At 42.7% G+C, this 16,662-nt stretch overlaps 1 protein-coding gene across 10 annotated transcripts in view; it reads left to right on the top strand.

Moving 5' to 3' along the window:
• CBFA2T2 (CBFA2/RUNX1 partner transcriptional co-repressor 2) overlaps positions 1 to 16,662 on the top strand; it is a 159,569-nt gene that overhangs the window by 124,525 nt on the left and 18,382 nt on the right. For all 10 annotated transcript variants that reach the window (XM_032142992.2, XM_032142991.2, XM_058433204.1 and 7 more), the window contains 5 exons: positions 2,943 to 3,032; positions 6,847 to 7,028; positions 8,431 to 8,684; positions 12,035 to 12,120; positions 13,386 to 13,581. In XM_032142992.2, the coding sequence (XP_031998883.1) occupies positions 2,943 to 3,032; positions 6,847 to 7,028; positions 8,431 to 8,684; positions 12,035 to 12,120; positions 13,386 to 13,581 (808 nt within the window). The remainder of the gene's footprint in view (positions 1 to 2,942; positions 3,033 to 6,846; positions 7,029 to 8,430; positions 8,685 to 12,034; positions 12,121 to 13,385; positions 13,582 to 16,662) is intronic.

Raw genomic sequence — 16,662 nt, 5'->3', positions numbered from 1 at the left:
AAATCCCATCTCTACTAAAAATAAAAAATTAGCCAGGAGTGGCAGCGCATGCCTGCAATCCCAGCTACTCGGAAGGCTGAGGCACAAGAATCACTTGAACCTGGGGGGCTGAGGTTGCAGTGAGCTGAGATCACACCACTGCACTCCAGCATGGGTGACAAAACAAGACTGTGTCTCAAAAAAAAAAAAAAAAAAAAGATGTAAGCATTGGAGAAAGCTCAATAGAGGATACATTGGAGTATAAGTGTTGCCCTTGAAATCCAGAGACCAGATTCCCCCAACATCTTACCTCTCAACATTCTTCTCTCTGCTCTGACACATCTTTCCCAAAGCTGCATTTCAATTTCCTCAAGGACAACACTGCTGTACAGAACTCCTTGTCCCCCTAAGTTTGATTCAAATACATCTTCTCTGGCCAGGTGTGGATAACACCTATAATCCCAGAATTTGGAAGGCCCAGGCCAACTTGAGGCCAGGAGCTTAAGACCAGCCTGGGGAACGTAGCGTGACTCCTTCCTCTACAAAAAAAAAAAAAAAAATTTAAATTAGCCGGGCGTGGCCAGGCGTGGTGGCTCACACCTGTAATCCCAGCACTTTGGGAGGCCAAGGTGGGCAGATTACGAGGTCAGGAGTTCAAGGTTGCAGTGAGCTGTAATCATGCCACTGCACTCCAGCCTAAGTGACAGAGCTAGACCCTATCTCTGAAAAAAAAAAAATTTTTAAGCAATATGTCCTCTCTGTGAGTCAGTAGTGTCCTGTACATGTGTACCTCCCTCATACTATAATGAATAGCTTAGTTGCCTCTTTTCCCACTAGACTATGAGATCTTTGAGGGGAAGAAACAATTATGCTGTTAATATAAAATAAGGTTTTATAAACTAGCTGAAGGAGGAAGGTGTTTATCCCTCTCATACAGGACTGCCCTATATCTACTATGTATGTAACCCTGAGTCCATTTCTTTGGCCTAACTCACTGTTTACCTGTGTCACACAATCCATCCTTTCCGCTTGTCTACCCACAAGTATATTTAAAATCATTCACGTAGCCCTTCCATACATTTAATCCTATTTGTGTTTGCTTTTCAAGACCTGATTGCTTCCCTTGCAGTAGGTATAAAAGAGTATCATTCTCTTACACTTAGTTTTTATTCCTGATTACCAGAATTACAGGTTTCTTTTGCTGTATTGTGCAAATGTCATATACTTGAAACAGATACACAGTTAACTTTAAAAGAATTTTTTTGGTATGAAATGTGGGAAAGTGTTCAAACATTTTCCTTTAATATGCTTAAATTGGACATACCCCTTTTCCCTGAAGGAAAATATATTAATGTTTACCGAATAATAAATATGATATATTTGGAAAATCCAACATAATTGCATACTCAGAAATAACTGTTATTATGATTATTCTTCCAGGCATTAAATATATGATATAATATGCATGTGTGTGATTTTTGCAAGTGGATTCTTAGAAAATATAATGTGCTGTTTCTAGTTTTTCACTTAACAGTATTGTAGATACCTTTTCTGCCTTAATGCGTACAAATCTGCTCTATCTCCTCCCTGCATAAGCATTCTGATACATGACTCTTGTAATTTTAATGTAGCTTCCTGTTGGTAGATCTATATATTTTCCTTTTTTTTTTTTTTGTTAGGAAAATATATTGTGATAGCGTGGGGGTAAGTTGCATGTTACATACTATGTTTTTGAACACTTACGAAGTTTCTAAAAGTAAATTCCTAGAAATGGTAATAGCTCTTTCAGGGGAGCAAGCAAGGATTCAGAATAATCCCCACATTTCATTTTGTTCGTTTGTTTTAATTTGTTACCATACAGTGTTATCGGGAATTGAAATACAAATATTGTGTGAACTTTGAAGAAAATATTTTTATTTGTTCATTCCTCATTCCTAATTTGAGGCCTAGACTTTTGGGAAAACACAGAGGACATCCACCCTTTTAGAGAACAGTGATAACTTACCAGTGGGGGTTTGCCTGTTGGGAGTTATTCTGATATGCATAATGCATACAGGCCACTTGAAGGTAGAAGGCAACTATTCTTTTTTCTTTTGCTTCTGGTGGTTTTTTTTTTTTTTTTATTTTGAAGATTTGGAGGAAGTTATGCCAGGAGGTAGGGGGCAGAACTTGAAAAATAAATGAACTTTCGAAAAAATGTGACACTGGGTTATTGAGTCCAAAACATCTTAGAGTTGACATCCTAGGCCGGGTCAGTATCTCTGTAAGAGGAAGCATTGTAAGCTTGATTCCCTGTTCCTGAAGTGACTTGCAATGAACCCCTCAGTATCAGGGACCTGAGTTCCTCTCTTCTTGGGTAGTGAGAAAGGCAGTGCCCTATTCTGCAGCCTAGTCTGCTGGGCAAAGGGGAGAATTTGGTGGTGGTGAAGGGAATCAAGGAGGGTTTCTGTCATAAGAAACCAGTGTGGTTTACCTTTGCCAGGCGTCTCAGTTCCTAATAATGTTCCTGCAGTTATCCTTTTTCTTATGATTTAAAAGACTTTAGCAGCTGAGCACGGTGGCTCACCCCTGTAATCCCAACACTTTGGGAGGCTGAGGCAGGAAGATAGCTTGAGCTCAGGAGTTCAGGACCAGCCTGGACAACATAGCGAGACCACGTCTCTACTAAACATTTAAAAGACAAAATAAAAAGACCAGGCGTGGTGGCTCTCCCTTGTAATCCCACCACTTTAGGAGGCCGAGGCGGGTGGATCACAAAGTCAGGAGTTCACCGTCAGGAGATCACAGGAGGTGGAGGTTACAGTGAGCCGAGACCGCGCCACTGCACTCCGGCCTGGGCAACAGAGCAAGACTCCATCTCAAATAAATAAATAAATAACATTTAAAAAAAAGTAAAAGAGTTTGGCACTATACGTTTTGGAAGTCCAGTTTTGGAAGTTGAACAAGGTTATTTATCTTTTCAGAACTCAACAGTGACAATTGAGGAATTCCACTGTAAGCTCCAAGAAGCCACAAACTTTCCCCTTCGTCCTTTTGTGATTCCATTTCTCAAGGTAATTTGATAAGATAATTACTGAATATAATTTATCTTGAATATTTCCTCAAATTCTGCTAATCCCTGTTACGTGATTTAAATCAGAGGCACTTGCCACGTTTTTAGATCTTTATTTTGGGCTGGTTAGAGAGGTCTGAGTGCAGTTAACAGATAAACGTCAGGTTTAGTGAGATGAGAATTGCAAAAGCCTTAAGTTGTGGTCTGTGTGCAGACACTGCTGCTAACACACAGAAGTAGCTAGCGGAGAGAATAGGAGGTGCTTGGGCTGGAAGTGTGAGAGTGGAAGGGAGGCTGAGCTCCTAGCAGAAGAAATAACTGGTCACTAATCTTTTGGGTATAGTCAGAGTGTGAAGAGTGTTATCTGAGAAGAGGCTGTCGGACAAAAGGCAAGGTCTTTGCAGTTTAGACTTACTCTAAGGTCAGGAGAGGATGTAGGAAGACAGTGTTTGTGTCTCCCTGAACCCCAGATAGTCTAGTTTCTAAAGATGTCTTCTGCAATAATGTTCTCTGGAGCATAAATTTTGGAGAGATTGTTCTGTGTTATCATGCTTACATGATAAATGAAATGAGGCCATGTTATATATGTTATATTTACATGGAATAAAATCTTTTAAACAGCTTTTAGCCGGGCACGGTGGCTCACACCTATAATCCCAGCACTTTGGGAGGCCAAGGCAGGTGGATTGCATGAGCTCAGGAGTTCAAGACCAGACTGCCCAACATGGCAAAACCCCCCTCTCTGCCAAAAAAAAAAAAAATAGAAAAAAAAATTAGCCAGGCGCTTGTAGTCCCAGCTATCTGGGAGGCTGAGGCAGGAGAATCACTTGAACCTGGGAGGCAGAAGATGCAGTGAGCTGACATTGTGCCACTGCACCCCAGCCTGGGTGACAGAGTGAGACATTCTCAAAAATAAAATAAAATAAAATAAAGAATAAAAAAAGAAATATTTAAGAGTAAGCTGCAAGGCCAGGTGTGGTGGCAGACTCCTGTAATCCATGCACATTGGGAGGCCGAGGCAGGCAGATTACTTGAGGTCAAGAGTTAGAGACCAGCCTGACTAACATGGTGAAACCCTGTCTTTACTAAAAATAGAAAAAATTGGCACATGCCTGTAGTCCCAGCTACTCGCAAGGCTGAGGCAGGAGAATTGCTTGAACCTGGGAGGCGCAGGTTACAGTGAGCCAACATTGTGCCACTGCACTCCAGCCTGGATGACAGAATAAGACTCTGTCTCAAAAAAGAAAAGTAAGCTGCAGACATTATACATCTAAATACTTAAATACAGGTATCAAATCAGGAAAGTAACATTCATATAACACTGTCATCTATAGACCTTATTCATATTTCACCACATGTCCCACTAATGTCTTTTGCAACAAAGAAAAACTTGGGAGGGAGCATAGTTCTGGATCTGACTCAGGATCACCCATTGCATTTTGTTGTCATGTCTCTTTAGTCCACTTTAATCTGGCACAGTTACTCAGCTCTGTGATCTTGACATTTTTACAGAATACAAGATAGTTATTTTGTCTGTGCACCTGGGGTTGGTTTTCTCTGGTGTTGATTTGATTAGAATCATTTTACAGAAAAACTGTATTCAATTGTTACTGTATTTTGAATTTTGTCAATATTTATGGAAATTTGTTTTCTCTCTTTTATGAGTATCTCTATAATACCTTTAATTTTACCTCCTTTTTTGGCGGGGGTGGGGGGGAGATAAAATCTCGCTCTGTCGCCCAGGCTGGAGTGCAGTGGCGCGATCTCGGCTCTACAACCTCCGCCTCCCAAGTTCAAGCGATTCTTCTGCCTCAGCCTCCAGTGTAGCTGGGACTACAGGCACGCGCCACCACACCCAGCTAATTTTTGTATTTATAGTAGAGACTATTAATAGTAGAGACCATATTGGCCAGGCTGGTCTCAAACTCCTGACCTTGTGATCCACTCTCCTTGGCCTCCCAAAGTGCTGGGATTACAAGTGTGAGCCACTGCGCCCAGCGTCTAATTTTGCCTCTTAACAAAGCCTAGAATATTTACTGTCTGATCAAATAAATATGCCCCTTTTACTTTCTTTTACCTTATTTTCATTTCCTAAGAAAATGTAACAGCATCATACAGATGAGTTATCTTGCTAAAGTACTAATACCAGTTTTTTAAAACCTTATGTTGGAGCACAGCAGATACACAGGAAAATGCATCTGTCTAAGGTGCACAGCCTGTATCATGGCTCAGTTCTAATGGCATTGAAGCCTTGGCTGCTCTGAGCAGCCTGTGGTGCCTTTTTGAGCCCTGAAACAGCTGTGCTGGTTCTATCTTAGTCTCCTTTATGTATGTCAGAACTGGTAGACAATTATTTCCCCAAGACTCTAGAATCAAGAAAGATTTGTGAAATTTGTGTTAATAGGAAATAATTAGCATGTTTTTCATTCATCATGGGACACATGTCAGCAGTGTAAAGATCTGACATGGTGTTTTTTTTCAATTAAGTTTTTACAGTTGCAACAAGATTGAGGTTATAGAACAGACTTTAAAAGAGTTTTATATAGTCAGATTCCCTATTCTTAACTCTGTTATTTTGGAAAACAGCATGAGGTAGGTTGTTATGGCAGCTTTTTGGCTAGCATTTGGGGTTTTGTCAATTTATTTCTGCTTTAAAACAGTCACTAATTATGGTGCCTGCTAAATTAACCCTCAGTGAAGGGATGGCTACTTGCATGTATTAAAACTCTCCTTTCACGTGCTCATCTGTCCCTTGGGATTAAGCCTTTGCTTATGAGCTCAGCCTGCATTGCTTTTAAATTTGGTGAGAAAAATATAATTTCTACTTTATGGTTTTTTTGTTAAAAATGGGAAAAGTAAATTCTATATATGAAGGAAATCAAGTTCTGAGCTTTAAAAGATATATAGGGTTTTAAAATGTGATTTGTTCCTATTACAGGTTTTCTCTAAGTATGAGAGACAGAAAAATATCTACTTAATGAATTATCTTTTTACATTTTACATCACTCCCAGTGCTCCTTTTCAAACTCCCATGTTTCAGAATAATCACAGTTTCCAGAATTCCGTGGCAGCTTTTATACAGAACTGGAAGGAAGGTTGAGTAGTGCTATCAGAGATGAGTTGGGGTCCAGAAGAGAGAAACCAGGGCTTGGAATGACTCCCACATAGGCAGTAGTAATTCTCTCACTGACTAAAGTCTTCAGAAGCATATGTTTTAAAATTATTATGTTCAACAACCCTTTATTGAGCTTTGACTGTATACTAGGCCGCAAAGGTAAATAAGGTACAGTCTCTTCCTTAAGCAGATTTACATCTGGTTGGGGCAAGAGACAATTGAACCAGTAATTCAAGTGCAATGTAAGAGATATCACTGACTCACAGAAGAAGCATATGAAAATCAGACTGCCTTGGGCCGGGCGCGGTGGCTCACGCTTGTAATCCCAGCACTTTGGGAGGCCGAGGCGGGCGGATCACGAGGTCAGGAGATCGAGACCATGGTGAAACCCCGTCTCTACTAAAAATACAAAAAAATTAGCCGGGCGTGGTGGGGGGCGCCTGTAGTCCCAGCTACTCGGAGAGGCTGAGGCAGGAGAATGGCGTGAACCCGGGAGGCGGAGCTTGCAGTGAGCCGAGATTGCGCCACTGCACTCCAGCCTGGACGACAGAGGGAGACTCCGTCTCAAAAAAAAAGAAAATCAGACTGCCAAGGAGAGAAAGGCTTTTATCTTGTATCATCTGCTTTGTGAAAGCCCTTTAAGGTGCTGAGCCCTCTTGTGTAGGGCCCAACACTGGAAAAACTGCCTCTTCCTTTCAAGGCCAACCTGCCCCTGCTGCAGCGAGAACTGCTGCACTGCGCTCGGGCGGCCAAGCAGACCCCATCCCAGTACCTGGCTCAGCACGAACACCTTCTGCTCAACACAAGCATTGCATCACCTGCTGACTCGTCAGAGTTGCTCATGGAGGTACACGGAAATGGGAAGAGGCCCAGTCCGGAGAGGTGAGCAGATGAGCTTTGCTGTCCTTGTCTTCCTTGAACCACACTGGCCCTCCCCTTTGCTTATAAAAGAAAGAGAATTTGATTGCTGTGGTTGTAATGTCTCAAACTTTTTTTGAGACAAGGTCTGGCTCGGTCACCCAGACTGGAGCGCAGGGGCGCAGTCTTTGCTCCCTGCAGCCTCCATCTCCTGGGCTCAAGCAATCCTCCCACCTCAGCCTCCTGAGTATCTGGGATTACAGGCACGTGCCACCATGACCAGCTAATGTTTGTTCGTTTGTTTTTGGAGAGATGAGGTTTTACCATGTTGCCCAGGCTGATCTCAAACTTGTGAGCTCAAGAGATCTGCCCGCATTGACCTCCCAAAGTGCTGGGATTATATGGATGTGAGCCATCATGCCCAGCCCAATGTCTCAGACTTTCTATGGTTATTTTTGCTTTATTCCAATACCTAGCTGCATAATACATCTAAAATCTATGGGAGTAGCTTCCAGACATTAGTATTTTTCAGAAATTCTTCAGATGCCTGCACACCCGGTCAGCAACTCTACTCTAGAGAATTTATGGGTCGACTGTTCCAGAAGCCTCAGGAGTACAGTTCTGCCTTTTCTTGGATGCTGTTTGTAGAAAGAATTGAAAAAAAAAAAAAAGAAAGAAATACAATCTGCCAAATGCCTTTTATGTCAAACGCATTTTTTTCTGATATGAGAAGTTTTGAAAAAGTATAGCAATTAATTATTAATATTTGCCAATGACTCACCTTTACTGAGATTTAAATTAATACGAATTTACTTTAGAAAATCCCTATGAGTGGCTATCAAAATATTCTATGGGTTATCAAAGAAGGCAATATTAGATAGGCTTTAATGACTTTTTTTAATTAAAAAAAAAAGAAAATTAATTACAGTTGGATCTGAGTGACTGAAAACCCTGCCACTACACAATTGGACCCACTGTTAATTTGACTGGCTTTAAAAAAAAAAAGAAAGAAAGACGCAATTGGATTTGTTATATGAGCCTTTTTCCTCCCATGTAGTTTCTTTCCAGTAACTCACCTCCACAGTAACAAATTTGACCTTAATACTTTCCTAAGTATGGTTGAACCCATAACTCAGAAAAATGCTGTCATCTCCTTAGTCTCTCCTTTACTTTATGAGGGTTAATGTTTCTGTCTGGTTATGAATGGATTTGACCTGTTTTTTCATGCTGGTATAAGTCAGCAATTTACATGAGGTGCCTGGCCCTTGAAGACAATTCAGCTCATGCCTCATGTCACACCTTTCCTTAGAGGCTTCCTGTTTATGCCAGCGTGTAGCAAAATACCTAACACATAGTAGGTTCTCGGGAAATGTCTGCATGAGCACTTGTTGACAGGAACAAATATGCACTTCTGCTTCTTCTACAGGAGAGAAGAGAATAGTTTTGATAGAGATACAATTGCTCCTGAGCCTCCTGCCAAGAGAGTGTGTACCATCAGCCCTGCTCCTCGGCATAGTCCTGCTCTCACTGTGCCCCTCATGAATCCTGGGGGCCAATTCCATCCTACCCCTCCGCCTCTTCAGCATTACACCTTAGAGGATATTGCAACTTCTCACCTGTATCGGGAACCCAACAAGATGCTAGAGCATCGAGAAGTTCGTGATAGACACCACAGTCTTGGTAAGCAACCGAAGCAGCATGGTAAATTCAGACTGGATTCTTGGATTTCTTTCCAAATCAATGATAAAGTCAAATAATATCATGATTGCTTTTTCCCACTGATTGGATAAAACAATATTATACATAGACTGTTAGAATCATAGTTCATCTTATTTGATATTAATCTCATTTGATACCTTGTTGCTATGATATGATGGAAGTACAGCTAGGTGTGGTGACTGGTGTCTGTAATTCCAGCTCTTAGAGAGACTGAGGCGGAAGGATCACTTGAAGCCAGTCTGGGCAACATAGTGAGATCCCATCTCTACAAAAAATTTTAAAAACTAGCCAGGCTTAGTGGCATGTGCCTGTGGTCCCAGCTACTAGGGAGGCTGAGGAGGGAGCATCACTTGAGTCCAGGAAGTCAAAACTACATTGAGCCACGATCTTGCCACTGCATTCAGCCTGGGTGACAGAGTGTGAGACCTGTCTAAAAAAGAATAAAGGGGTATCGCCTATTCTCAGATGGTTCAGAAGAAGAGAATGAAAAAGCAAAGAAGGTAAAATATTAACATTTGAGAACTCTGTTTGAAGATATGTGAGAATTCTTTGTGCTCCTTTAGCAGCTCTTCTATAAATCTGAGTTTATTCCATAATAAAAGTTTTTAAAATTAGGCCAAGCTCAGTGGCTCATGCCTGTGATCCCAGCACTTTGGAAGGCCAAGGCAGGAGGGTCACTTGAGGCCAGAAGTTTGATACCAGTATGGGCAACGTAGGGAGACCTCATCTCTACAACAACAACAACAATTAAAAATGAGGCAGGAGGGACTGGGTGTGGTGGCTCATGCCTGTAATCCCAGCACTTTGGGAGGCTGAGGCGGGCAGATCACCTGAGGCCAGGAGTTTGAAACCAGCCTGACCAACACGAGACCTTTCTGGCTAACATGGTGAAACCCTGTCTCTACTAAAAATACAAAAAATTAGCTGGGCGTGGTGGCAGGCGCCTATAGTCTCAGCTACTCAGGAGGCTGAGGCAGGAGAATGGCGTGAACCTGGAAGGCGGAGCTTGCAGTGAGCCGAGATCGCGCCAGTGCACTCCAGCCTGGGCAACAGAGCAAGACTCAGTCTGCAAAAAAAAACAAAAACAAAAACAAACAAAAAAAATGAGGCAGGAGGACTGCCTGAGCCCAAGAGGTCAAGACTGCAATGAGCCATGATGGTGCCACTGCACTCCCCTCCTGGGCAACATAGTGAGACCCTGCCTCAACACAATAAAAAACGTTTTTAAAATTAAGCAGGAAAGATGCAAGATTTCACCTTGGAGGAGAAAGTGCGTGGACATTTAGGTCAGGAGGTGAGGCATATCGAAATCCTGGCTCTGCATCCTAACTAGCTGTGTGATCTCAGGCAAGTTGCTTGGTCTCTCTGAGCCTCAGAAGATAATTTCTAAATGGAGGTAACGCCACCCTCTGTGCTAGGTTGTTGTTCCATTTGGAATGCCTGGTATATAGGTGCTCAGAAACCTTTAAATTTAGGAAGAATCAGAAAAGAAACCTTAACAAACCTCTTCAAGTTTTGGATAGAGCGTTTTGTCATGTACTCTTACACGTTTTCAGCATAAGGTTTTTTGGAGTATAACTGCTGAGCAGAGAACCAAAGGGCTATCAGCTTCCAGGGTTTCCCTAAATTTCCATGTATACCTTGTTGAGTAAGAAATTGCAACACATTTGCCCTCACTTCCTCTTACTTAGGCTCACTAGCATCTTTCAGACGCTTGGCCACAGTGGGGCCCCTGGCATCACGTAGTGGGATAGTAGCTGAATAGGGAAGGCTGTAGCAGCCATGGTGTTCTCAGAGCCAACATTTACTGAGTCGTAGCTACCACTTAGATTGTGTTGTATGTACATTGTCTCATTTAATCCCCACAGGAGTCCCAGACAATTGTTATCCCCTTTTTACAGATGAAGGAGCTATGGCCAAAATCACATAGCTAATAATTGGCAGAGACAAAATTCAGACCCCAATTGTCTTATGCCCAAGGTTTAGGTGTACTGGCAGTATGTTATGATACCTATCCTAGTGTTCAACCCCTGTTACTCCTATGCCTCTCTTTTATCTATTAAAAACTGCTTGCGGGGGGTCTGGCATGGTGGTTCATGCCTGTAATCCCAGCACTTTGGGAGGCCTAGGTGGGCGAATCATGAGGTCAGGAGATTGAGACCATCCTGGCTAATATGGTAAAACCCCGTCTCTACTAAAAATACAAAAAATTAGCCGGGCGTGGTTACGGGCCCCTGTAGTCCCAGCTACTTGGGAGGCTGAGGCAGGAGAAGGGTGTGAACCCGGAAGGTGGGAGTTGCAGTGAGCCGAGATCACACTGCTGCACTCCAGCCTGGCGACAGAGTGAGACTCAGGGGAAAAAAAAAATGCAAAAACTGGCTTGCTTTGATTGGAAATACAACAGTGAGGGGAAGAAACTGGCTTGCTAATGGTTTCTTCTGCACATTTTTTGCCAGTATGACTTGAGAAAGAAGTATGCTAAATACTAGGTATGGGGTCTCACTATATTGCCCAAGCTGGACCCCTGGGCTCAAGTGATCTGCCTGCGTCAGCCTCCTGAGTGGCTGGGACTATAGGCCAGCCCCACTGCACCTGGCTTTTATTACTACATTTTTTGACAGATTGTACAAATCATGAGGAACTCAATATATACTGAAATAAACAGATTCTCACACTAATACATAGTCACTATGAATATTACGTCTATAAATTAAGACTGGTAATGGGTGTTGTGTTAATGACTCAAAGACTAAGCACTGTTACTGTATGTGACTTAAGTTTAAAATAGTAGACAATTCTTATTGGTATACCCTTAATTCACACAGTTGTTCCATTCCTGGAAATTTCAGTATGTATCAAAACTATCCCCCCACCAAAAAAAATTTTTTTTAAGTTACTGATAATATTAAGCTGTTTCCAAGTGGTTGTACCAATACAAACTCTAATTTTGGTGGTTAATTATTTGCATTGCACCACATCCTTGCCAACACTTAATATTATCTGACATTTTAATTTTTTCCAATATGTTAGATGTGAAATGCTATGTATGACATACCTGTTTATTTCTTTTACCTCTTTTTCTTTAGGGCTATTTCATGTTTTACAATTGATTTGTTGGAGTTTTTTATATAATCTGAATAGTGATCCTTTGTTGGTTATATTGTCATTTTGTGGGTCCCCCACCCCATTGTGAATCATTGCCTTAGTAGTGTGATCGAAGTTATTATGAATGTGTGCGTATTTACTTGGTAGAATTTGCTTCTGTTGTGTTTTTCCTGCTATCTTTGAATTTAATCTCTAATTTCTAATAGGTCTAAATGGAGGCTATCAAGATGAGTTGGTAGATCATCGTTTGACAGAAAGGGAATGGGCTGATGAATGGAAACATCTTGACCATGTAAGAATCTTGTAGTGTGTAATGTCCCTAACGCTTTATTACTTTTTTTTGAAACAGGAGTCTCGCTCTGTCACCCAGGATGGAGTACAGTGGTGTGATCTCAGTTCACTGCAACTTCTGCCTCCCGGGTTCAAGCAATTCTCCTGCCTCAGCCTTCGGAGTAGCTGGGATTACAGGTGTACGCCACTGTGCCTGGCTAATTTTTGTATTTTTAGTAGAGACAGGGTTTCGCCATGTTGGCCAGGCTGGTCTCAAACCCCTGACCTCAAGTGATCTCCCCATCTCAGCCTCTCAGAGTGCTGGGATTACAGGTGTGAGTCACCGCAATCAGCCTACTTAATGCTACCAATAATTAATGGAACATGTATGCTTGAAGTGAACATAACCACAGCCATGACATCCTTTGCTTTTAATAAAAGCTGATTTAGCTACTACACTCCCTCAGCTAAGGAATTACAGAGTCACTCCCTAATCTTTGTGATGGGATGATCACTTCAGGTCAGAAACCAAATAAAGTCATGTAGTATAATGGTTAAAAACAACGGTTTGTTGCCAGGCGCAGTGGCACATGCCTGTAGTCCCAGCTACTCGGGAAGCTAAGGCAGGAGGATCTCTTAAGCCCAGGAGCCAAGACTTCAAGTCTAGTCTGGGCAACATAGCAAGACGGAATTCATTTGTATTTGTTAAATTTTTATCAAAAGAAACTTTTTTTTAAATTGTTTTCAATTCTGCTCCTTCTGTAGTAAAGAGATTGTTTTTTAGCCCACATATTCATGTTTCGTAGTTTTAGAACACAGGTCAGTAACAAACTTCTAGGTAATTCAACCCACAAAAATTGTTTATATTCCAGAATTATTTTGCACTCTGAAAGATAGCAGCCTTCCTCATCTCATCAAAATTCATAATTTCTGTTAGAAATCTGTGTATGCCTTATTTTATGGTTCAGCCACAGCAAATTTACAGAGTGCTGCAGACCCCAGGGATACAACAAATGCTGCAGCAACATGAAATCGTAGACTGTTGGCCAGAAGGCCATGCATCTGAGGTTTTGTCCAAACACTGGATAGGTATGTCAGCCTCAACACCAATGTCCTTCCTAGCTGATGGAGAAACAGACAGCAATAAAGGGTTTTAAATGTAAACTTGATATTCCTAAACCTGTACTTTAAGGAACCTGAATTCCTCATATTGCGTTGGCCTGATTTACAGTGTTGGTTGTTTGAATGTTCTTATCTCATCTCTGCCTGGCCCCCTCTCTGACTCAGGCGCTGAATTGCATTATGGAAATGGTAGAGAAAACAAGGCGCTCCATGGCAGTTCTGCGGCGCTGTCAGGAATCAGATCGTGAAGAACTCAACTACTGGAAAAGACGGTACAATGAAAACACAGAGCTGAGGAAAACGGGGACCGAGTTGGTCTCCAGGCAACACAGTCCTGGGAGTGCAGATTCTCTCAGCAATGGTAAGGGGAGAGTCTATGGGGAACCCAGAATAAATGTCAGCCTTTAGAGCCCACCAATATGTCACAGAAGGCTTTTTCTACTTGACTTTAAAGAAAGGTGGTACTCAATTGTGGATTTAGGGAGACTCAGGTGATTATGAAAAATAAATGAGAAAATATATGAAGCCCCTGGCATGTTTTGGTGGGTGGCGCGGGAAGAGGGTTTTTTGTTTTGTATAGACGGGGTCTCGCTGTGTTGCCCAGGCTGGCCTTGGACTCCTGGCCTCAAGCAGTCCTCCTGCCTCACTCTCCCAAAGCACCAGGATTACAGGCCTGAGCCACTGTGCCCAGCCTGGTACCTGGCGTGTTCAAAAAATGTTAATTCTTCTTCGTGGAGAATGAGAATATTTGTGATTTTGTTCTGTCTTTAACTTTCTACATATATGTGTGCCTAGGTGTTGGTCAAAGAGTGTTTGGTTGTCAAATTCAGCCTGGCTGGATGTATGTACTAGGCACGCTTGTGTCATCACTTTTTTTTTTTTTTTCTTGAGACGGAGTCTCCCTCTGTTGCCCAGGCTGGAGTGCAGTGGCGCAATCTCGGCTCACTGCAAGCTCCGCCTCCCGGGTTCACGCCATTCTCCTGCCTCAGCCTCTCCGAGTAGCTGGGACTACAGGCGCCCGCCACCACGCCCGGCTAATTTTTTGTATTTTTAGTAGAGACGGGGTTTCACCGTGGTCTCGATCTCCTGACCTCGTGATCTGCCCGCCTCGGCCTCCCAAAGTGCTGGGATTACAAGCGTGAGCCACCGCGCCTGGCCAATGTCATCACTTTTATTTCTCACAGTAGCCCTGAAAGTGTTTACCTTACCTTCCCTCCTCCTGTCCCCAGCCCACCATTCAGGAAAATACCACTCAATCCACCATGGCCTGGTGGCCTCCTACAAAAGGTTTTACCGTACCACGCTGAGTTGTTTCCCCTTGCCTTTCAGAGTCTGAAGCAGCAGGAATCCAGAATACATCCAGCAAGCCTCAGTTATTCCCCTCAAAATGTTCCAGCACATTCACCCAGTAACTGAGAAGGTGCCCTATCCAAAGGCATAGCTGAGTGACGGGGGCCATCTGTGATCACACTCTTCCCACGCACTCCGAGTTCCCAAATGTTCACCACGGAGAACAAGTCTCTTACGACAGACCTAGCATGTTCCATTGAAGGCAGCTATTAGTCTCTAAAAGACTGTAAGGAAAACTTGAGGCAAAGCCAGAATTAATACAGTATGTACAGACAGTGGGAGCTAAAGGCTCACCTTTCCCCACCCCACCCACAGCAGCAGCTCTGGAGCCATGGAATTACCACCATTGGGTGGAATATCTAGCACAACAAGGCGTCAGTCAACACATACGTAGAGTTATAGTATGATTTCTTTCGTGAAAACTCCAAAAACAGGCCAGGTGTGGTGGCTCACGCCTATAATCCCAGCACTTTCGGAGGCTGAGGTGGGCAGATCACAGGGTCAGGACATCAAGACCATCTTGGCTAACACGGTGAAACCCCGTCTCTACTAAAAATACAAAAAATTAGCCAGGCATGGTGGCGGGCGCCTGTAGTCCCAGCTACTGGGGAGGCTGAGGCAGGAGAATGGCGTGAACCCAGGAGGCGGAGCTTGCAGTGAGCCAAGATGGCGCCACTGCACTCTAGCCTGGGCGACAAGGTGAGACTCCATCTCAAAAAAACAAACAAACAAAAACTCTAAAAATAGACAAAGCTAATCTTCTGGTCTCCCTCACTTTCTGAACATTTGCAGATCCCTGTGCGACTTTCAGACAGGGAGAAAGACTTTTGGAGACTTAGCTAAAGTTTACACCCAAGCCATACCTCATCCATCAGTGAGTCCACATGTGTGCAGGTGAGAAGCATAGAGTACAGAGGGAGCTGCAGTCGTGAGCCAGTGGTTGCTGAGCCAAGATACAGCTCTTGCTGGAGTCATTCAGGTCTTGCTGGAGTCATTTAAACATGGCTATGCATGACCACTACTCACCTTTCTCACCTTTTGCATCAAGGATTAGCCCTGGGGAGCATATTTTCTGATTTGCCTGAGACAGTCCAGTTTATGCCTGTATCCTGTTATAGTTATTACTAGCATTTCCCTCATTCTCAACAATGAAGGCAATCTGGATGATAAGTTATATTGTCACTCTAGGTTTAGCTCTTCATGGATACATGTTTTCTTCTATCAAGTTTCTGAGAGGACTATCAACCTGATTTAAATAGTATATTTTAGTGTCATTTATATGTTTATCTCATGTTTATTTCCATGTTTATTACTTGTCCATTTTAGTATAGAATGACAGTATAATTCATATCCTAAATAAATGTACTATGCAAAATGTGAACCAAAACGACTCCAAAAAGTGCCACTGGTCTGATTACATGAGGAGCTTGGGCACAGTTGGCTTCATCAAGAAAGTTTTACTGTGAAATGAGTTCTTTTTTTTGTTTGTTTGTTTGTTTTGAAATGGAGTCTTGCTCTGTTGCCCAGGCTGGAATGCAGTGGCACGTTCTTGGCTCATTGCAACCTCCTGGGTTCAAGCCTTTCTCTTGCCTCAGCCTCCTGAGTAGCTGGGATTACAGGCACCTGCCACCATGCCCAGCTACATTTTGTATTTTTAGTAGAGATGGGGTTTCACCATGTTGGCCAGGCTGGTCTCGAACTCCTGACCTTGTATGATCCACCCACCTTGGCCTCCCAAAGTGCTGGGATTACAGACATAAGCCACCATGCCCGGCCTGAAATGAGTTCTTAGACACATAGTTGTTTTACATTCTGACATATTTTTATACCAATAATCACACTTTGAGTAGCATTGTCCTATATTGGGTAGTATTCTTAGACATTTCAAAGAATTTCACCAATGACTTTTTTTTTTTTTTTTTTAAACAGAGTCTAGCTCTGTCGCCCAGGCTGGAGTGCAGTGGCATGATCTCAGCTCACTGCAACCTCTGCCTTCTGGATTCAAGGGATTCTCCTGCCTCAGCTTTCTGAGTAGCTGGGATTACAAGCGCCTGCCACCACGCCCAGCTGATTTTTTTTTTTTTTTTTTTTT

The sequence above is a fragment of the Hylobates moloch genome, unplaced genomic scaffold (genome assembly GCF_009828535.3).
Source record: "Hylobates moloch isolate HMO894 unplaced genomic scaffold, HMol_V3 SCAFFOLD_21, whole genome shotgun sequence".
NCBI classification, from domain to species: Eukaryota; Metazoa; Chordata; class Mammalia; order Primates; family Hylobatidae; genus Hylobates; species Hylobates moloch.
The sequence above is the reverse complement of the archived record's forward strand: the minus strand, read 5'-3'. Positions and strand labels throughout refer to the sequence as shown.